The sequence below is a fragment of the Xenopus laevis genome, chromosome 2S (assembly GCF_017654675.1).
Source record: "Xenopus laevis strain J_2021 chromosome 2S, Xenopus_laevis_v10.1, whole genome shotgun sequence".
Classification (NCBI taxonomy): Eukaryota; Metazoa; Chordata; class Amphibia; order Anura; family Pipidae; genus Xenopus; species Xenopus laevis.
The window spans coordinates 148,919,598-148,942,337 of record NC_054374.1 but is presented as its reverse complement, the minus strand read 5'-3'; the positions used below and the strand labels follow the sequence as shown (position 1 = coordinate 148,942,337).

Genomic DNA, 22,740 nt, shown 5'->3' with positions numbered 1-22,740 from the left:
AAGTAGAGAATCTCACCAGTTTACACGTGGGGTTTGGGTGCGCCTGCCCCAGACCTATAATTCAAGGTGGAAGTACTAACTAGACCATGGAAGAAACAGCAGGCACTCACAGATCCCATGGACAGGCAAAGTAAAGGAACCTATATTTCAGGCAAAAAGTAAACAGACACAAAGCCTTAAACGTTTTGTGCACCCAGGCACTTAACCATGGGCTAGATAAATGGAGCTGGTCGCATTCAAGTAAGATTTATGGGCTATCTCATAAGATGATAACAAGCTGGAGTGGTGGTATCCATGAGCCCAATATCTGGGAGGTCATCAACCTGGGACTAATACCAACACAAGTGGTACTATATAGGAAGTGAGTCTGATACCTGAGCCCCATGGCAGAAGTATAGTCGAAGGAAGAACACTTATTTCTCGTCATTCCCCCTCTTCTTCCTCCTTCCCCCCTCCCGTCCTTCACCCCCCCTTGACTATGTCTTCTACCCTTTCCCCCATGCGGCTTTATGGTAACAGAGTAAGTGTGAGCTAACTAAAGAGGTCATACACTAGGACTAGTGACCATTTGATAATCCAAGCACAAAGATACATAGAGTAACCTATCAATGGCACTCAAGACGCTGATTTTATGTAAAGTTTAAACCTTTAATTGTTACAATGAAAATCAATAAAATAATAAATAATAAAAAAAAATTAATAAGATGATAAGTCTCCACTCTGTACCGGATGTTCCGGGGGGGGGGGATTATTACTTGGCCAGGAAAATCATCTGTTGACAGAAATACACACTTGTTTTAGGGATAATTGCTCATTGTGAACTGTCCAATGGGAAGCAACCAGTGGCAAGTAGTAGATGTCCTAGCTGCTGCCTATGTGGAATTGCTCTAAACTGTTGGCTGATGCTAAGGAAAGTAAAACAAGAGGAAACAATTATGTATTTTGCTCTAAATATTTAGGCAGATCCATAGGGTAATAAACCAAAAGTATAGTGGCCCTTCAATAATGTGGCCAGTTTTTCTGTGACCTAGGACTTACTAACTGGGCTGACTGATCAGTAGCAGTGGTGCAGCCATCTATGCCATGCTCGGATAAAACTATTATGAGGATGGTCTTGGTTTCTGGTCTCTGGGCAGAAAGGGATAGAACTTGGCTTGGTTCTCACTAGACAACAAGGATAAAGAAAAGGATGGTGTTCTTGAGATTAGTGAATGCATGTAACTTGTGAAATTAGTTTCCTTAAAAATTCTTCCTATTCTCTTTCTGCTGTATCATGTTTTGCACAATCACCTGACCTAAAGAGAAAACCTCTCCGGAATGCAGAAAACCGTCAGGTTTCATGTACCTCCAGCCTCTCGATTGTATGGAAATGTAAACTATTGTTGTGATTTAACATCCCAGCCATTCCTTTGGAGAAGTGCAACTCAAAACCCCATATTTTACTTAATATCTTGCAGTGAAACGCTAACATTTCAGTTAATGAGCGTTTTTTTCCATTCCCGTAATTTACAACTGTTTTCAAGTAGGAAATGAAACACACACATCTACCAAGCTTGTGAAAATATACAGTTCCCAAACTGTAATTTGCTTTAAATATTGCTCCTTTTTTTTCTTGTTGCAGATTTTATAGAAAAACGAAACTTGGTGGTTTTCAAGATATGGAGTGTGTCCCGTGCGGCAATCCTCCGCCCCCTTATGAACCACACTGTGAGTACATTAAATTGCATATTTGGCCTTAGAATTGTTTCTACCCTGGAGAAGCCTTTTGGAGCTTACGTAGTATCATGGGCATCCCAAAACAACCAACTACAGGTTAGATCTGTCGTTAATTCTGGACACATAAGCTGTAAGTTTGGACAGATATGGGACCTGTTATCCAGAATGCTCGGGACCTGGGGTTTTTCCAGATAACTAATCTTTCTGTAATTTGGATATTCATACTTCAAGGAGCAGGTTTATCAAAGGTCGAAGTGAAAATTCTAATGAAAAAAAATGAATTTCGAGCAAATTTTTGTGTACTTCAACTAGGGAATAGTCCAAATAAATTTTGAAATTGATCATGTACTGTCTCTTTAAAAATTCGACTTTCACCATCTAAGACCTGCCAAATTGCTGTTTTAGCCTATGGGGGACCTCCTAGAACCCATTTGGAGTTTGGTGGACTTTAAAAAATCGAAGGTTTTTTTGGGGAAAACTTTTCCTTTTTTTTACTTTGATTCGTACGATTTGAATTCAATTGAAAACAGACCTATTCCGTGTGGTTGGTCTTTTTGAATTCGAATTTCGAAGTTTTTCAAATTCGAATATCGAAGATTTTCAAATGCGAATTTCGAAGTTTTTCAAATTCGAATTTCGACCCTTGATAAGACCCTAAGTCTACTAGAAAATTAGGTAAACATTAAATAAACCCACGACTGGTTTTGCTTCCAATAAGGATTATGTATATCTTAGTTGGTATGTATATCTTAGTTTTTATTACAGAGAAAAAAATAAATCATTTGTAAAAATTTGGAATATTTGGATAAAATGGAATCTATGGGAGACAGTCATTCCGGAATTCGGAGCTTTCTGGATAACGGGTTTTGGGATAACGGAAAAACTATATAAGTATAAAAACAGAGTTTCAACATACCCTTTAAATTAAGCACTGGCCAACCAGCTGTCAGGTTACATTTTCCAGCACCCCAAGGTGGACTGGCCTCTAACCATTCCATCACTCACCATATATTGTCATTATGTAAATGCTGCCAATTGTTTACCTTCTTGATATTAAAGCAAATTGTTTAGAAATCTTCATTCTCAGTCCTTGAGCTGTTTTGCGACCGGCATCTGTAGCATGCGCTCAGTCGGTAGGAGGTCTTTTCTTTTAGAAACAGGACAGTGCTGCTGATGGTCGTTCTATTGATGAGTAGAAAATGATATATTAGGGCTTTTGTAGAAGGGCAGGAAGAACCTCCCCAGCTTCTGTTCCTTTTTATGTACCATTATACTATAGAACCTTCTGCAAGTTTCAAGCTTTAGAAACTAACAATGGAGGAAATATGTGATTTTTGGGTTATAGAGTAGTAACTTGATTATTTTCTGATCGTAAAGGAACACCAATGTCAAAAGCCAGTTTTGGGTGAAACCAGAGCTCTGGGAATAAAATTGGGGAAACGTATAACTCTTCAGTGATCTGTATTGTGGCATTATAGCATATACATAAAATCTGTTTATTACAGGACATGGGGAGTCATTAATGCACTGTTGTGTTCAAAGTGTAATGTTTATTATGTTTATTATCCTCATTGCATACTTTAAAAATTACGGTTCAGGTTTCCTTCCTTTATTTAGTGAACCCTTCAGTGACATTTAGGGTCAGGGCAGATTCAGGGAGCAACTAATCTCCCCGAACTGCCTTCCCGCCAGCTAAAATGTAAATCGCGGAATGGCACTTGGAGCGATAAGTTTTCCAAAGTTGCCTGACGAGGAAACTTCGGGCGTCTTTGGAAAACGAATCGTTCCGAGTGTCATCCCGCCGGCGATTAATCTCCCTGAACCTGCCTGTGTGCCCTGACCTTTAAATTAACTTTTACTATGATGCAGGCAAGTAGGCAGTGGGTTGAATGAGAGACTGGAATATGAATAGGAGAGGTATTGAACAAGAGGTAAAAAAAATAAAAAAGTAACAATGATAATAGTTCAATTATAGAGAAATCTTTTTTTGACTTCTGGGGTCAGTGACCCCCAGTTGAAAGTTAGAAAGATGTAGCAAAGGAAGGCAAATAATAAAAAAAACAAAGAAGAAAATTATGAAGACTAGTGATGGGCGAATTTCTCCCGTTTCGCTTCGCCAACCGGCGTCTGTTCGCGGATGTCAAAATTGATGCCTCGGACAACAGCGACAATTTGACGTGCATTAAAGTCAATGGGTGTGGGTAATTGTTGGAATTTGTTGCCGGTGGAATTTGTTTGACACTGGTGGAGAAACACGGCAAATCGCCACAAATTTGTGCCTGGTGAATAAATTCGCTCATCACTAATGAAGACCAACTGCAAAGTTTATAGCAATAGGACAGTCTATCGCATGGTTAAAATTTAAAGGTGAACAACCCCTTTAGTATCCTAATAAATTTAGTAGGAGTAGTAATTCAAAAGTCAGTTATCAGTTTTGAATTGGTATAAATAATTGCAATATGCCACCAATTTTGAGATCTTCAAGAACTTTTTTTGATTTGATGTCAATTAGGCTACGAGTCAAATTTCAGCCAATTCAGAGGGTACATTAGCTTGTTTATTATTATATCTGCAGATGATTAGTGCATTAAATGGTTCAAAGTCTAAAGCCTGAATCTGCCACATGATGTGTAAACTCTATAAACCCCCGTGTAGCTAGAATGGAATAAAAACATACAGCAGTGATAAATTAGCTGTCCTCGGCCCACGGCTCTCCTCCTTAGATGTTTGTACTGTTGGGGAACAAAACCTGTTTCTCTGACACCAGGACGGGGGGAAAATATATATCTAACAGATGTGTATATTTTACTGGACAGTGCAAACATATTATATTTCAGCCGCAGCCCATATCCATCTACAAAAAAACAGAAGTAGAAAGGCAAATATTTGTAGGCAGTTGGCTCTATTGAACTACTCTAGTGGCAGAAGAAAAAGTGTAAAAGCCTGTGGGGCCCCCATAAATTAACAATGTCTTTTGTTCCACTAAGCCGAGTTGGCAAGTGTTTTGTTTGCCTGAGAACACTTGTAAGGGCCATGAACTTCCTGCGCAAAAAAGCTTATTTAGTGCAGCGAGTATATTAAGACTTTGATCGCAAATTCTTAAAACTAGTAGCAGTTGATTATTACCCAGCTGTCAATAAATCTCCTTCCTCTCTTTTTATCCGCTGCTTGTGTTTGGAGATTTAAAAAACAGAAACCGGTTTAAACATTTACCTCATGCCGTAGGTTGTAGCAGCCCCCCGTGGGGAGGGAGCGAGAGGAAACGTTTTGTTATAGGAAGGAGCTGACAACATTGACACATTTGTAAAGTTTACGTTGAGTCACGGCTCTTGGGCCTGGCAGGAGTTTGGGAGCAAGCAGCCAATTTTCCATACTCTCTTTTTGACATTTGTTTGTCTTAATAAATATGGTATGACTTTTTGTTTTTACACGAATAAAGCCAAAAGGTAGTCTGTAATATTACATTCACACTGGCAAAGGCAAGTTCTTAGGAAGGCAGTGGTTTGCGTGTGGTGCCTGCTTATTCTTGGGTGGTGTGGATTTCTTTGACTCTACAGACACTTTTTATGACAGGCCGGATATCTATCTGTATATATATATATATATATATATCTATCTATATAAAACTGCTTTTAGTCCTATTACACTCCTGCTGCCCCTCCAAAGCATTTAATAGAATATGTTCTTTGGAACGATAAATCATTGGAAAGTCCTGTCCCCATCATGCGTTGTTAGAGCAACACTGTAATGTACTCGTCTATCAGGAACCTTGAAAGTAGCGGATGCACAGGGAACCCCTGTGGGTTCCAGTGTTCACCGACGCCCTTTTGGGGCCTCGGGCTTTCTGCTGCGAAACCGACAAGGAGTTAGTGCGTAAATAGTAACAAGTCTGTAAAAGAGGTACCGGCAAGGGTTAGGCAAGGCATATTCAAAAACGGGCAAAAGGGTTGAGCCAGGCGTCAAGAGTCAGGGTAAAAAAAAACAGGCAGAAGTCAAAAACCAGGCTATAAGTAGTAACGCTTCGGCAGGATCTGTAAACAGAAGGCAGCTTGGGTACCGTCAAAATGGAGAAACGCCTTTTTAAAGGGAATTTGGCGGCAAATTATGCGCCGAATGATGACGCCATGACGCTCAGCGTCAAAACGCGAGCATCGCAATGCTCAGTGAACCAGTGTCGGCATCATTTCTGCATAGCCGATGCACGTGACGTCAGCGCTAGTGCGCGCCCTCAGCCGAGAAGAGGTGCGCTGGGAGGTAAGAATGCCAGGGCATCTTACAAACACCAAGCACAATGACATTTTTTTTGGCTTCACCTCTGCACTGAAACTGCTTTGGTTCGTTTTGGTTTCCAGTTAGCTATGGCAACAAATGTTTGATTGATTTTATGGTGGACATAAAATGGCAAGTTTTGTTTGGGAAGTTTGGGCAGGCTTGACTTTTACTGCATGACTAATTGCACCAATAAAAACTGATTTATCCCAGCTGAAAAGGTCATTTTGTACTTTTTTGAAGTCTGAAAGGGGCATTGGTAGACGCAGAAGCATGGTTCATCCTAACTTCAGATCTACTCGGTTGGGCTGCCATTTAATCAATAGAACAGTGCTATTTGGCCTTCCTTGTGGATGATCATATTGCATGATAGGCCCATGGGATAAGTGGTTGGATATATGACAAGGTTGGCCACCTAACTTCGTGCTTGGGCTTACCATAACATAAAATTGGCCTACAAATGGGGATTCACCGAATCCAGGATTCAGTCAGGATTCAGGCTTTTTCAGCAAGATTCAAATTCGTCCGAATCCTTCTGCCCGGCCGAACTGAATCCGAATCCTAATTTGCATCGTGTGACTTTTTGTCACAAAACAAGGAAATAAAAAATGTTTTCCCTTCCGAACCCCTAATTTGCATAAGCAAATTCGGATTCGGTTCAGTATTCGCCCGAAACTTGCACAAAGGATTTGGGAGTTCGCCGAATCCAAAATAGTGGATTCGGTGCATCCCTACCGACAAAACATACTGAAGTAGCTAGACGTGTACTTCTCTTTATTTCATAATATATTTACTCTCACTTTGTAGGGTATTTTAAGGGGATGTATATGCTACAATACAGTATCTGTCTTTGGATAGAAGTCTGTATTCGCTGTAGAAGAGCACCTATTGAAGGTACACTTGGTGCCATTTGGTTTTTATGCAAATACATTTTTGTACTCCTCCATTTTTACATCCGAAGTGAACACATAATATTCTCACTTTATCCATCTACATGTTGTATTTTTGAGTATCATCCTTGTTAAAAGTGGCAGGATGAGTGGATGACCTGCAGAGTGGATTCAGAGTTTAGCTTGGTGTTGGTTGTTTGGGCAGACATGATGCTAAGCAATCCCCTTCTAGAAGATTTACTTTGAGAGGCTGCCCTTCCCGGCAATGGACTTTGGTTTTTGATGATTGTCCCAATGACAAGAAAGTGTTGCAGCAAGGCCTACAGTGTTCACAGACTGCTCATATGACATTCTGAGTGGAATCTTGCCCTGACCTTAAGGTGTTTTATTTTAGGAGAGAGATATTTTGGCTGCCCCTATCCTATATACTACTCCCGATCTGTTCTAATCTGACTGCATTGGCTTGTCTTCTGCCACCTAAACAGAATGCAAGGCTGCCCCTATGGCTGTAATCCATCAGGGTTAGAACTGCTTTTGATCTTGTTTGTCTGTTTTTGCTTTGATTTGAATAAAGGGTGGCTAAAAATGTAACTTATCACTTAGTTATATCATATGACACATACCAGCAAAGTGATCTAAATGGCCATAGACTTTTTTGAGAAGATGCAGACAGATAGATGGTTGTTGAAGCCGTTGGCCAAACACAGCTTGTCCTGTCATGAGATGGTCAGTTGTTTGACATATAAGAACCTATTGACCAGCAATTGACTTTCCTCAAATATCTCAGGGATTTGTTTGGAGGTAAAGCGCAGACCTGATGGTGGAATCTTGCCCAGTTCTGCAATGTCTTATGTCTGAGGAACTAAAGGAGAACTAAAACGTATCTAGTATCTAGTAGGTAGAAATGTTTTACATTATGTTTTAGGCTTCTATACCAGCCTAAGGCAACCACAGCCCTTTAGCAGTAAAGATCTGTGTCTCCAAAGATGCCCCAGTAGCTCTCCATCTTCTTTTCTGCTGATTCACTGCACATGCTCTGTGCTGCTGTCACTTACTGAGCTTAGGGACCCATAAAATACAGTATATATTGGAGTTTTATAACCGTACCAAAGCATGAACCTCAAGTCAATGGATTCCAGGGCAGAAATTCCATAACCAGTGGCATCTTTTTACATACCTGTATATTTTTTATGTTAATCACAACAGTGTTAGTGTTATTTATGAGCAGATGTACCATTTTTTTCCACCAGAATTTTCTAGTCTTAGCCTTACATTTACACCTTACCTAGAACCATACCTTCCAACATTTTGGAAATAAAAAGAGGGACAAAAAGTTGGCCACGCCCACATTTTTGTGGCCACAACCCCTAATTGCCATGTTCATTTTACAAAATTTGGCAGGTTATGAAAGTTTGAACATATTTCTGTGTTTTTTTTCCAGTTATTACAGTTTTGCTAATGAAGGTAAATTGCCCTTTTAGTTGTGAGTACTTTTCCCAAGGGACCTGTTATCTTATATTGTTACAATTACGTATTTGCTTATCTCAAAATTGTTACAAAAGTATCTTATCTGAACCTTGTGGTTATTCTGGGCTCTCTGCCAAAAGCCAATTAAGTTAGAAACTTTTTTTCTTTTTCTGGCTGTTCAGTGCAAAGAAAATCTGGATTTTCCAGTACAAACGAGGGGCTGCGGGTTGAGCTGTCAAATGCAGGACTGTCCCACTGAAAACGGGACAGTAGAACTCTTCATTTTCAACCAATGAAGATTTTTGCATTTAACATTTTCAACCACTAGAATACATCACTTTATCAGCCTCCTGTCTTGTGTATGGCTCTTTTTATATCCGCAACAACAGTTACAGGGATCAGAGAACGGGAAGAATGTTTTGGAGACCGAACATGGCAATTTGAGCTTTTGCCCTTCCGATTGCTATCTTTGTTCTTGCATGCAGCTGGCAGCCCCATCTACTAATCCTGGTGGAAACTTATATTGAAAGACAAAAGCCTGTTCAGTTTATATTCCAGAGCACAGATGTTATGACAAAAATACAAGTCTTTTTCTATGCTAGACTTTTTGACAAAACCCTGATGCCATGGCTTATTTATCTTCAACATATGCCAAGTAAATTCTTTATTAAACGGATTGTCCCTGGCATCATTGCAGCTACAGAATCAATACTTTAGGTGCCAGAGATTTTTAAGACTATGCCGTTATGAGTGCTTTAATTGAAGTTAAATTGTACCAGCCTGAAACTATGCACCGGAATAATTGTCAGGGTGCAACTGTCGTCTGGGGCATCCTGTGGCACTTCAGTGGGAACCGACCCATGCAGAGTAGTAGGTGGTTTGAACAAAATGCAACAATAGCATTAGTCATACGGCAAGATCAGAGAGTCAGAGAATAAAGGGAAATTGTATGTGGCAGTTAAGTTGCCATTTGTTTAATGTATTAAAGCTTCTGTTTTTAAGGTGCAGCAGACAACTGACTGACAAGCAGCCTTGCAGGGGATGTTGTATGTTAAAATGTTGAACTGGGTTCTAAGGCCGGTAAACACAGGGAGATTAGTCGCCAAGCGATTAATCTACCCAAAATGCCTTCCCACTGGCAAAACTGTGAATCGCTGGTGGGATGGCATTCGTGTTGCTTAGTTTTCCGAAGTCGCCCAGAGTTTCCTTGTAAGGCAAAAACCTGTGGAAAGTTTGGTTGATCTGAACAGTGGATTTAGAGTTGGCATGGATAAAAACAAACCGGATAACACTTATGCAAGCAGTCTGGAAACTTTAGACCTAGAGGTCAAGAAGAAGGGGCTGACAATGATCAAGACTTGACAGTACAGAAAAAATATCTTCTTGTCTTAAGTAATGTCATGTATTGCACTATAATACACAAAAGCCATAAATATCCTGTAAATGATATCCTTATAAATGGTGAGTAGTGATGTCATCAGTTATAAATGGTGAGTAGCGATGTCATTTTTGTCACATGACTCACTAAAACTTGTGTATCATTATAAATAAAGTACCCCTTGTTGGAAAATATAAGGATATTAGAAGTAACCTCGGAGTTCCACCCCTTACAAACTGGGAGCATGTGCCAAAACAGTGCCCTTCCTGATTATTATGATCAGATGTTGATTGGAAGAAAATACCAATAGTCGAGTACCACCAGTGGATACCATTCAGACCAGTGGGTTTGAATGGGCTCCTCGTGTCAGCCAGTGTCGTGTCAGGAGTTCCAGTAATTTACTTACCAAGCCAAACAAGTAGATCAAGCCATGCATGGCCACCTTAAATTAGCACCTAGGGATTAAATGATTAAGCGGTTAGGGAATAGACATATTCAAAAAGCTAATTTTCTCTCTTTAGGATTGTGTGAGTATACAAAAAGAAAAAAAAAAACATTGAGAAGCAGATGTGAATGAATGGCTTCAGAATTATCTCCTCAAAGGCAATAATGGTCCCATAAAATTACTGGATTAATAGGAAGGAAGAGCAGATAGTGAAGTGCATCTCCAGCTGAGAGATAGAGATCAATAACTGGTCCAACACTATTCTTTTCTGTAACAAATGGAGAGCTCCATGGCACATTCCTCCCTTTGTGGCTCAAATTGCCACGTACAAGTTTAGAAATACATAAGATTAATGCAGTTTGACACCTATTTGCATTATGCATGCTTTGAACAATGATTGGGGAGAACGTACAATGCTTTATCCTCTATAAATATTTGCTTAAACCAACCCCTTATCTAGAGTCTATAAACTTGCAATATCATTGATCCTCTTTTGACCCTAGTATTAATGACTAATCTAGGATCAACAGCACCTAATCTTTTTTTTTTTTTGCTATTGTATATCGTTTACTGATTAAACTTCTCATTCTGCAGCATGCCTCTGATAGTTTTTTATTTTTAAGGTAAGGTCACACTGGGCGATTTGGGGAGATTTCGTCGCCTGGCGACTAATCGCCTCGTCTTTGCGGTGACCAATCTCCCCAAATGCCTTACCTCTGTCTTGCGCCGGCTAAAATGAAAAGTCACCTGCGGCATGGCACGCGCGTGACCTTACCCTTAAGCATACAAAAGGCAAATTCGTAATTTTCATTGTTTATTAGGTTGGAAACGAATACTTTGTTATACTACGGGGCTCTTATTGTTTCTGTTACAAGGAAATTCAATTTTACTGTGGACCCCAAAGGTTCTTGCTATGATTGCATTGTGACTAGAGTCAACGTTGGAGATGTTAAGCTGCCCATACACAGGGCAATACAGTATTTTCTATTAACAAGGCCACTGTTGGGTTGTCTATAAGACAAAAATGATGGCCTGCTTCTTTGGGGCTCACTGAAATATTGATCAAGAAAGTAGGAAAATCCCACCTAGCAGGGACCTTTATCATACCATATATGAGGTCCTTTTCATAGGGGGCTGCATGGTGATTTGTTTTTTTTTTGTCCAGACAAAATAGTTGGATCAGCCCAGTTGTGACCACAACTTGGGTTGCCATATAACAGCCAGGCCCCGTTTACATCATAGTCCCACCATATATTAGCCCCATCCCTCGTTCTCATCATCGGATTCATCACCCCTTTTCGATTAATTGCAGGTTGGTATTTTCCTGAGCAAATGGTGGCAACCCTGCAGGTACAGGACCTGTTACCCAGAATGCTGTTGACCTGAGGTTTTCCAGATAAGGGGTACTAGTGCCCTAAAGGACAGAAACAATTGAAACCACTGGGCTGCCAATTTGTTGGGTGCGGGTTTCCATTTGGCATCACCATTGTTGGCGACTTGGGGTCATTCCACTTGGATTGCTGGAGACTTGAGGTCATTCCACTTGGATTGCTGGAGACTTGAGGTCATTCCACCATGTGAGGAAACTTTGTTTATGTAATATTTCTGTGTTGGACTCAATGAAATTGGATTTACAGAGTGCAGCCCACCATATTCTTCACTGTACCACCAGTTCTCTTATACCTGTGTAGTACCTTTTACCTACAGGAGAGTGATTGGTCTAAGCTTCCTTCAATTTTTTATGGGATTCAATTGTTCGGCCATTGGCTGACCATTAGAATCAATGCAGTCTTGGTACCTATTTGTGCAGAACTGACAGATGTTCCATCATTAGCTGCTTTTGCAATTGTTACTTGAAATTCTTTGTGTGGCTTTAAATTCAATATTTGCTGAAGTGATCCTTAGGGTAAGGCCAGACGAGGAGATTCAGGGAGATTTTGTCGCCTGGCAACTTATCGCCACGTCTTTTGCGCAACGTCTTTTTCGCCACGTGTGCATTAGCGCAGGCTATTTTGCGCTGTAGCCTATGGGGAAGAAACGCTGAGGCAGTTCAGGGAGATAGTCGCGCAAAAGACGTGGTGATAAGTCGCCAGGCGACAAAATCTCCCCGAATCTCCTCGTCTGGCCTTACCCTTAAAGAGGCAGAGCTAAAGCCTAATTTATACTTAGAACCAAAAAAACTTGCATACATTTCCAATTTAATGTGGAAAAACTGGGAGAAATACTTGGTAACTGAGCATCTGCCACAAAATGAAAATATTTAAAGTTAGAAAACTGGGTTTTCAGATGATTACCCCTGGCTGGAATGGTTTATACTCCTGTCAAAGCTCATTCCTGTTATTTCATTTCTGCTCCGACATCTGTCACAGCTCAGAGTTCTTAGGCCGGATCATGAATTATTTTGTTACTTCTTTTGCCATCAGTGAGGCTTCTCATTTTATGGGGAGAATATGAAGAATTTGCTTACTTTGTATAGTGTTTCAGAGCAGAGGCTTTGGCTATCACATCGGTTTGCCACGTATTTTTGCTGTGAAAGCTGTGGTTTGACCATAAGTTGTTGGGATTTTGGCTTCAGCAGAAAATATGTATTTGATTTGTAGACATCACACTGCAGACCTTCTTATTATGCGATATGCAAAACACATAGAAATCAGATTCAGCTATCGGAACAGGACTGTTAATTTTACTTTCCAGTCTGCCTTTCCTGCTAACTCACGTCAATTGTTGTTTGAAACGTGTGACTCAAAGTGTGTTGGGTTTTTAGTCTAGGTGTTGTACCCAAAGACCCAATTGCCCTGGGTTCCCAAACTATGGCTCTCCAACACTCCAAGTACCCACTTATATGCAGCCTCTGTCTTGACTACACCGCTTGCATATGATGCCCAAATAGTAGTGTTCATTTGATGTTCACCGTAATTACAAGTTGCTTGGAGGAATTTCTTGAGTGGCTTCAATGACCTGCCACTGGCCATCCGTACTGCTTAAATGAGCTTACAATAAAATCTGAAACTTTCCTTTAATTCCTTTGCAGGTAATGCAAAAGTTAACCTCGTGAAGATCCCGTCCACTGCTTCCAGTCCCCGGGACACGGCCCTGGCTGCTGTTATATGTAGCGCGCTGTCCACTGTTCTCTTGGCTCTGCTTATTCTCTCTGTTATCTACTGCAAAAGGCAGTTCATGGAGAAGAAACCAAGCTGTAAGTACTTCATGTTCTGGGATTGAAGAGACCCTATATGTTTTTCTTTTTCGGGTTGCATTTAAATAAGAGAACATTGCATGTTATATTCCCTATAGTCCCTAGAACCAACTAAATTCTAATGTTTCTCCAAAGGGTCCAAGAGATCCCAGGAGCTCCAGTATACTGGATCAGAACTATTGTGTTTTGACAGACCACGAGTAACAGACCATGCAATGAGCACATGTTGCCACTGCCAGCATGGTCCATCACAACTGCGGGGTAAGTACGCTGGAGGCGGGCAAAAGCTTAGAGTAGACGGGAGAAAGGAGATGTAGGGGAAAGACTGACGAGATCCCCTGTGTTTTCTTATGTATAGAACATTTTCCTCCAGAACTGACACAATTATGTACTGACAGGGCAGAACATCAGTAGTTGTGGTTTACTGGACTAGCACAGTTTAAAAATGAATGCAAACTTCTTGTTGGCTATTAAAGAACTACGAGGAAAGAACCAATAATTGTTAAATGGATAGTGACACAAAAGATACAGAGAATGGTCATTTTTCTCTTCAAAATGTCCTATTTTTGAAGGCAAACAAGGGAAAGTTGTGCTCACCACTAATTTTTAAAACCATTAGGCGGGGGTGCAATGAGGCTGTGGCCACAAAATACATTTAGACAATTAAGACATAGACATTTGTGCATACTGCTACTGAAAAATGTCTTACCCTTTAAACAAAACAGGGATTGTTTGTCCATATATTGCAATATATTTAAGCTGGCCAACTACGTCACAGTCATCCCATATCTGGCCAGTCCTACGCTCAATTTTCATCTGATTCATTAAGAATTTTATTGCTTCATTAAACATTTTACAAAGGGACTACGTTTTGAAGGCATCAGTTTGTCCTCCTAAAGCACTCCTTCAGACTGTTATGTCCCTGGAATAAAATGTTCCATCCTCAGGATATCGGCAATAGCAGGATTGGGCCTTAGAAATCTAGAGCTACAATGTTCTCTTGGCCTTCTACCACTCAGTGTTTGCTAAATATGCATCTATCTTAGAACCAGAACCTGTTGTAGAGCACCAGTAGGATATTTAACCTAGAGCATCGTCTAAATATGTTTGTCTTTATTCTTTCCTCAGGAACTGTTCACCTGATTCCATCCTTGTGTTGTGAGGAAACCCATAGTATGGAGCATGCGTGTATATTCCAGTCCCACAGCTCCCTGTTTGAGGGGTAAGGTATTCCCATACAGTTAAGAAAAAACATTTATATTTGTACTTTCCCTACAGGTATCTTAGCAGGTGACTGTATGTTTATTTGGCTTTTGCTCTCCTCTAGATTACATGAAGGCATTCCTGGCTCAGTTTGCCGTTTTGGTCTTAGCATCTCTGTGACCATAACAACTGCCAACTAGGTCCCTCCATACCAATTGTGTAGATTTGTGGCCCTTGTACATCCCCCTTGGACAAATATCATGTCAATAAGTTGATGTGGTACTTGCCCAATGGGTCCAAATGGTCCTTCAAATGGCTCAATCTACTAACCTTAAAAAAGGGATACTTTCATGGGAAAAAACATTTTTTTTCAAAATGAATCCGTTAATAGTGCTACTCCAGCAGAATTCTGCACTGAAATCCATTTCTCAAAAGAACAAACAGATTTTTTTATATTTAATTTTGAAATCTGACATGGGGCTAGACATTTTGTCAATTTCCCAGTTGCCCCTGGTCATGTGACTTGTGCCTGCACTTTAGGAGAGAAATGCTTTCTGGCAGGCTGCTGTTTTTCCTTCTCAATGTAACTGAATGTGTCTCAGTGAGACATGGGTTTTTACTATTGAGTGTTGTTCTTAGATCTACCAGGCAGCTGTTATCTTGTGTTAGGGAGCTGCTATCTGGTTACCTTCCCATTGTTCTTTTGTTTGGCTGCTGGGGGGAAAAATGGAGGGGGGTGATATCACTCCAACTTGCAGTACAGCAGTAAAGAGTGATTGAAGTTTATCAGAGCCCCATGTCAGATTTCAAAATTGAATATAAAAAAATCTGTTTGCTCTTTTGAGAAATGGATTTCAGTGCAGAATTCTGCTGGAGCAGCACTATTAACTGATTCATTTTGAAAAAAAAATTTTTCCCCATGACAGTATCCCTTTAATTATTTCCCCCATACTCCAACAGGCTGCAGCCTTCGATGCTAGGTGTGCACCGAACCACTATTTTGGATGCGGCCGAACCCCCGAATCCTTCGCAAAAGATTCAGCCAAATACCGAACTAATCCAAATCCTAATTTGCATATGCAAATTAAGGGTGGGAAGGGGAAAGCGTTTTTTACTTCTTGTTTTGTGACAAAAAGTCACACGATTTCCCTCCCCGCCCCTAATTTGCATATGCAAATTAGGATTCAGGTTCGGCCGGGCAGAAGGATTCGGCCAAATCCGAATCCTGCTGAAAAAGGCTGAATCCTGAATTCGGTACATCCCTACTTTGCACAACTCCAAACTTGTTATATTTTCTAGAAAAAAAAATTGGAAAAAATGAGTGGGAAAATGGTAAAATAAATCAGCATTAACCTAAAATGGCAGTGAGTTAGTTATAGAGAAGACCATGCTCCTTTCTATGATAATATAAGGAGTAGGCATATGTGGTATAAACCTTTGAGTTTATGCATTTTCCTGCTATTATCCTATATAAGTGACAGATAATAATAATAATGACCCACAAGTGGGAAGAAGAAAGTGTTCTGTGTTAAAATAAAGGCTCAGTAAAGCGGCTAGCACAGAGCACATTTGCAGGCTGTGCAGTTGTTGGAGCTTATGCCCCGAGCTGTCTATTCCTTTGGAATGCAGTTCAAGGCCCCTGCTCTGAGCTTTGTTCCACAGTCTCATACATTAGAGCAGTGATCCCCAACCAGTAGCTCGTGAGTAACATGTTGCTCTCCAACCCCTTGGATGTTGCTCCCAGTGGTCTCAAAGCAGGAGATTATTTTTGAATTCCAGGCTTGGAGGCAGGTCTTGGTTGCATAAAAACCAGGTGTACTGCCAAACAGAGTCTCAATGTAGGTTGGCAATCCACAAGGGGCTACTAAACTGCCAATCACGGCACTTATTTGGCACCCCAAGAACATTTTTCATGCTAGTGTTGCTCCCCAACTCCTTTTACTTCTGAATGTTGCTCACGGGTTCAAAAGGTTGGGGATCCCTGCATTAGAGGAATTGACTTTCTGACTGAATTGAATCTAAATGATGTCAAGACCTCATGTCGTTCTGTCAGCATGGCTATGTCAGGGATATCTACTGTGGGAACTAGTCTTCTACGGGTTGCATTAGGCAACAGAATGCTGTTCTTTTTTTCTTTCAGGGTGGGGGGACATCATTCTTGGCTGTTTTACATCTACAATGCCCAGTGTCATTGCTGAGGTCTTTAGTTGAGTTCAGTTACTGGAGGTCTGTAGTTTAAGGCTAGAGAATTCTGCAACATACAATTGGCTGGATGCACAAGGGCTCTGCGTTTAGGGTATTATCCCCCTGTATATTGCATGGGCATCGTAGTGATTTGCTAAGAATATTTACTGTTTTGCATTAGTCACTATTCCAGTGGAGCTTACAATCTAGTTTCCCTATCAGAAATATGGATGTTTTTGGATAATGGGGAAACACTATGATAAAGTTCATTTTCTGTAGATACTGGTCTCCCCTCACTGCAGCTGTCTAAACACCCCCCACACAGGTAAAATCACTGTCCCATAATGTTATAAAGAGTGAGAGCAGTTTTGCTTCTATATACCGTTACTGGCTTCTGAACTCAATTTGTTTTGGGGGTTGCTCCCTTTATCAAGAGGGGTCCAAGGGCAACCAGAGATATCCCACGTAAACATAAGGTTCAGGCTTGGCCAGAATTATATTGGGCTTTGAGAAGAATCTAATCCAGAATGCTCAGAACCTGGGGCCTTCTAGATAACAGATCTTTCTGTAATTTGGATCTTCATACCTTAAGTCTACTAAAAAATCATGTAAACGTTAATTAAAACTAGGGATGCACCAAATCCAGGATTCGGTTTGGGATTCGGCCTTTTTCAGCAGTATTCGGATTCGGCCGAATCCTTCTGCCAGGCCAAACCGATTCCTAATTTGCATATGTAAATTAAGGGCGGGGAGGGAAAGCACATGACTTTTTGTCACAAAACATGTTTTCCCTTTCCTACCCCTAATTTGATATGCAAATTCGGATTCGGTTTGGTATTCGGCCGAATCTTTCACGAAGGATTCGGGGGTTCGGCCGAATCCAAAATAGTGGATTTGGTGCATCCCAATTAAAAGCAGGGGGTTTGTTTGGCTTCCAATAAGGATTAATTATATCTTAGTTTAGATCAAGAACAAGCTACTGTTTTATTATTACAGAGAAAAAGTATTAAAAATGATTTTTAAAAATTTGGCATATTTAAATAAAGTGTAGTCTATGGGACTATCCATATTGCATTCTGGATAACAGGTTTTCGGATAACGGATCCCATACCTGTATATTCTGGAGCTTGGGAGAAAAAGTTGATGAGAGGTGGAAGAAAAGTAGGGATGCACTGAATCCAGGATTCAGTTTGGGATTCGCCCTTTTTCAGCAGGATTCGGTTTTGGCCAAATCCTGCTGAAAAAGGCCGAACCGAATTCTAATTTGCATATGCAAATTAGGGTGGGGAGTGAAATCGCCAATTTTTTTTGTCACAAAACATGGAAGTAAAAAAGTTTCCCCCTTCCCACCCCTAATTTGCATATGCAAATTGGGATTTGGATTCGGTTTGGTATTCGTCCGAATCTTTCGCAAAGGATTCAAGGGTTCGGCCAAATCCAAAATAGTGGATTCGGGGCATCCCAAAAGAAAATATAGATGTTCAAGGCCTTTCTCTGTCTGAACTGCATTTTCGGTGTAGTAGTTGTCTGGGGTAACCCAGCAGTCCATGACATTTTCATCTAAAATGTATATTTTATCCATGTATTCCATTTTAGAGCTTGTTTTGTAGCTGGAATGCTTTCCAATATTCACTACAATGGTAACAGAGTTCCTTTATGGTGTAACTCCTCTGAGACATCTAAGCCCTTGTGATTATGTGTCAGTATCAAATATATTTGCTGCATTTGATCGCTAGCATTAATCCGTTCTCTCTTTGTTCCCCAGGAATGAAGACCATCAAGCAGAAATGATTCCAACCTATTTTGGACCTGTCCCACACTCGTCCTGCGGAGATCTTGCAGAGACTTGGCCCCTGATGCAGAGCCCTTCTGGCAGCGATAGCCCGGGTGCCTGTGAGCCGTATCCGGAGCCTCTAGAAGGAGACTCTCTGAATGCAGAGAATGAAGATATGAGCGATATACACGCACCCAAGCATGGCCAAAGCTATGAAGAGCCGCCTGCGAGTGTTCAATCTCCCAAACATCTTGGCTTATTAGAGTTGGCTGCCTGTCAGGCTTCTGATGGAACGCAGGCAGATGAAGAGGACAACTCTGACAGGGAAGATGATAAACAGGTGACTTAACTTAATCAATCCCCTTGTAATGTGACTGCACTGCCTCTGGTCTTATCAGGATGCACAACAATACCACTTCTGGCTGGCTGTTCTGAAGCCAGAACCCAAAATTGCCATTTTTTTCACCTCTAAATTAAAATGAACCCTTTTCTAGAGAGTCCGGGCAAGTAAATTGCTTTGCAAATGGCATTTCTTTACTTCTGGTCTCATTCATCTGATTCTTTTCAGCTTTCAAATGGGGGTCACTGACACGGGCAGCCCAAAACTATTGCAGCTACATTTTTTATAGTTATTGTTGTTTTTTTTTACTCTGTATCTTTCTGTTCAAACCTCACCCATTGATATTCCAGTCTCTCATTCACACCTCTGCCTATTTGCTACGTTTAATTGTGCCCTAGAAACGAAATGGCTGCAGGAATTCCAAACAATTCCTGAACAAAAATTAATTAAAAAAAAAAAAAAAAAAAGACCAACTGCAAAATATATCATATATATAGAGAGATATATATATATATATATATATATATATATATATATATATATATATATATATATATATATAGTGAACAAAGTATCCCCTATTGTAAAATATAAGGATATTATAAGTCACCGAGGAGCTTCATGACCATATTGGCCTCGTGTTTTTATACAGGTCATGGAACTCCGAGGTAACTTCTAATATCCTCATATTTTACAATTGGGGCTACTTTATTTATTATAATACACAAATTTCAGTGAGTCATGTGACAGAAATGACATCAGAACTCACCGGTTATAACTGATGACATCAGAACTCACCGTTATATATAATATAATTTACAAGATATTCATGGCTTTTGTGTATTATATATATATATATAGATAGATAGATAGATAGATAGATAGATAGATCATACCCCATAACGGAAGATTTTCTGAATATCAGGCTTGATAATTCAAATTGAAGACCAATTGCACGTTGTCTGCATCATTCTAAGTGTTCATTTAAAGACCAGTTAACCTCTTAAAGCGGTTGCTCACCTTTGAGTTACATTTTGGTATGATGCAGAGAGTGATATTCTGAGACAATTTGCAATTGGTTTTATTTTTTTATATATTTGTGGTTTTTGATTTATTTAGCTTTTTATTCAACAGCTCTCCAGTTGGCAATTTCAGCAATGTGGTCGCTAGGGTCCAAATTCCCCTAGCAACTATGCATTGATTTGAACAAGAGACTGGAATATGAATAGGAGAGGCCTGAATAGAAAGATGAGTAATAAAAAGGATAGTAATAGTAGCAAAAAATGTGTAGTCTTTAGGGATGCACCGAATCCACTATTTTGGATTCGGCCGAATCCTTCGCAAAAGATTCGGCCGAATACAAAACCGAATCCTAATTTGCATATGCAAATTAGGGGTGGGAAGGGTGAAGCATTTTTTACTTCCTTGTTTTTCGGATTCGGTTCGGCCGGGCAGAAGGATTCGGCCGAATTCTGCTGAAAAAGGCCAAATCCTGGATTCGGTGCATCCCTAATAGTCTTACAAAAAATTTTTTTAGATGGGGTCAGTGACCCCCATTTGAAAGCAGGAAAGAGTCAGAAGAAGAAGGCAAATGATGCAAAAACTGTAAAAAAGAAAAAATGAAGGCCGATTGAATAGCTGTCTATTAGCTATTCGAAACTAAAAGTTAACATAAAGGTGAATGACCCCTTTAAGGGTGGTGGCACATGGGGAGATTAGTTGGCAAGCGATAAATCTTTGCTACACGGGCGACTAATCTTCCCAAAATGCCTTCCCACGGCAAGAATGTGAATCACCGGTGGGAAGGCATTTCGAGGAGATTAATCGCCCACAATAGCCAAGATTTATCGATTAGCAAATAACCTCCATGTTTGCCTTAACCCTACCATGCATCCGCCATGATCTTGTGTTGATTTGAACGTGTAAGGGGCTCATTACTCCTTATTGATATGAGAAGAACGTGGTTATTAACGGAGATCTTTCTTTTCTTCTGTAGGCCGTCTGATCTACTCACTGTAGCAACAAATCCAAGTTCTATCAATCACTTTCAGGAAGAGAAGGAAGCGTTACAGGATGGCTTTTTAGTACATATCGGGAATGAGGCTGCATATATCAAGGCTTGTATAGAACTGAAGACACTTGTACAAGAAACTCTTACCCAATTGTTCTCAATACACCTTATTGGCCCTGTGCACGGAGCTCCGCCTCCCCAATGACGTAGGCATTGCCGTATATCTGTGTACAGGAAGGTCGCCACCACTGATGCTGTACAGTAGATTTGTACTTGTAACTTACTAAACCCTAGCGCGAGCATAATGCTGTTAATTATAAACTTCTGAGAAGTTTTCATTTGTATATTCTAGTACAAAAAAACTGGCCTATAGAGTCCCGGTCAAAACAGTTTGTTACCTGTAAGTAGTTTTGTATTTATGTACATAGTGTATAGGCAGGAGAACGGCAATGGCACTTTTGAGACTGTTCAGTTGAAATACGTTGGTATTATGATATATGCCTATGGATGCCCTGTTTGCTGTTACCTGCTGAACGAACACAAAAAGGGGGGCTGCTGGAGGCATCTATTTCAAACCCAATGGGGGTAGATGGGTGTGGATTGGGGTAGGAAGCTCAGGCACAATATATATTTCTCTAGTGAAAGCAATTGGGGTATATCCTCCCTTTTATTGGGTGATGACTAGGGATGCACTGAATCCACTATTTTGGATTCGGACGACCCCCGAATCCTTCTCGAAAGATTCGGCTGAATACCGAATTCTAATTTGCAAATTAGGGGTGATTTCCCATCCCTAATTTGCATATGCAAATTAGGATTTGGTTCGGCCAGGCAGAAGGATTCGACCGATTCCAAAGCCTGCTGAAAAAGGCCGAATCCTGGATTCGGTGCCTCCCTAGTGATGACTACATTGTGCTGTTGAAGTCTATGAAGAACTCCCCCACAGAGACTGAATCTGTATAATTATAATCTGTATAAGAGTCTGTATAATTGCCAAAAAGTAATGACTCCATAAACCCCTCACAAGTCATTTGCATTGGCAACAAAAATGTATTGTTGGCTACCTGCCTCTTCCATGAGCTCCCTGAGAGTAGAGAGGGAAGCCAGGTGCCTTGTTCTCACCCTCGGGCATTGAGACTTAAGGCTCCTGACCGGCAGCACTGGGGCCAATGAAATATACTCTGATAAGGCACAGAAAAGTGAAACCACTTGCACTTTGCTAATTGAAGTCCAAAAACCACTGTCAGGCAGAACAGTTGTTTTAAAGCCGGACGCTTGAGCCATAAGCATTTATTTGTGCTATTTAAGGGTGCCATGGGGTATGTTTGTCATTGGTTTGCACTGGTTTCCTGCATTAGGCAACACGCCCTACTACACGTGACCTGCCGTTTCTCCCAGGGTTCCACTCTTTTGGATTCGACCAAACCCCCGAATCCTTTGCAAAAGATTCGGCAAAATACAGAATCTGAATCCTAATGTTGCATATGCAAATTAGAGGTGGAAAGGGGAAAACATTTTTTACTTCCTTGTTTTGTGACAAAAAGTCACACGATTTCCCTCCCTGACCCTAATTTGCATATGAAAATTAGGATTTGGTACGGCCAGACAGAAGGATTCTGCTGAAAAAGGCTGAATCCCGAGCCGAATCCTGGATTCGGTGCATCCCTGCTCTTTAGACAGGAGAGACACCCATAATATTTTCTGAGCAAAAGTCCTAGAGGGAAGCAATGGGGTAATTTACTTCACTACAGGGTGCAAGATCTCACCCCTTGTACCTGTCTTTTGGTACCTCACACCATTTTTCTGCTCCCAACTTGGGTGTCTGAATGAGGCTCAACTTAGGATATGCCAATATGCCGATTTCACG

The 22,740-nt window shown here is 40.6% G+C and overlaps 1 protein-coding gene across 1 annotated transcript in view; it reads left to right on the top strand.

Annotated features, from left to right (window-relative positions):
* tnfrsf19.S (tumor necrosis factor receptor superfamily member 19 S homeolog) overlaps positions 1 to 22,411 on the top strand; it is a 59,965-nt gene extending 37,554 nt beyond the window's left edge. The window contains exons 5-10 of the mRNA XM_018250282.2: positions 1,622 to 1,707; positions 13,197 to 13,361; positions 13,497 to 13,622; positions 14,490 to 14,583; positions 18,514 to 18,862; positions 20,859 to 22,411. Coding sequence (XP_018105771.1) covers positions 1,622 to 1,707; positions 13,197 to 13,361; positions 13,497 to 13,622; positions 14,490 to 14,583; positions 18,514 to 18,862; positions 20,859 to 20,867 — 829 coding nt within the window. The 3' untranslated portion in view covers positions 20,868 to 22,411. The remainder of the gene's footprint in view (positions 1 to 1,621; positions 1,708 to 13,196; positions 13,362 to 13,496; positions 13,623 to 14,489; positions 14,584 to 18,513; positions 18,863 to 20,858) is intronic.
* Positions 22,412 to 22,740: the final 329 nt, after the last annotated feature.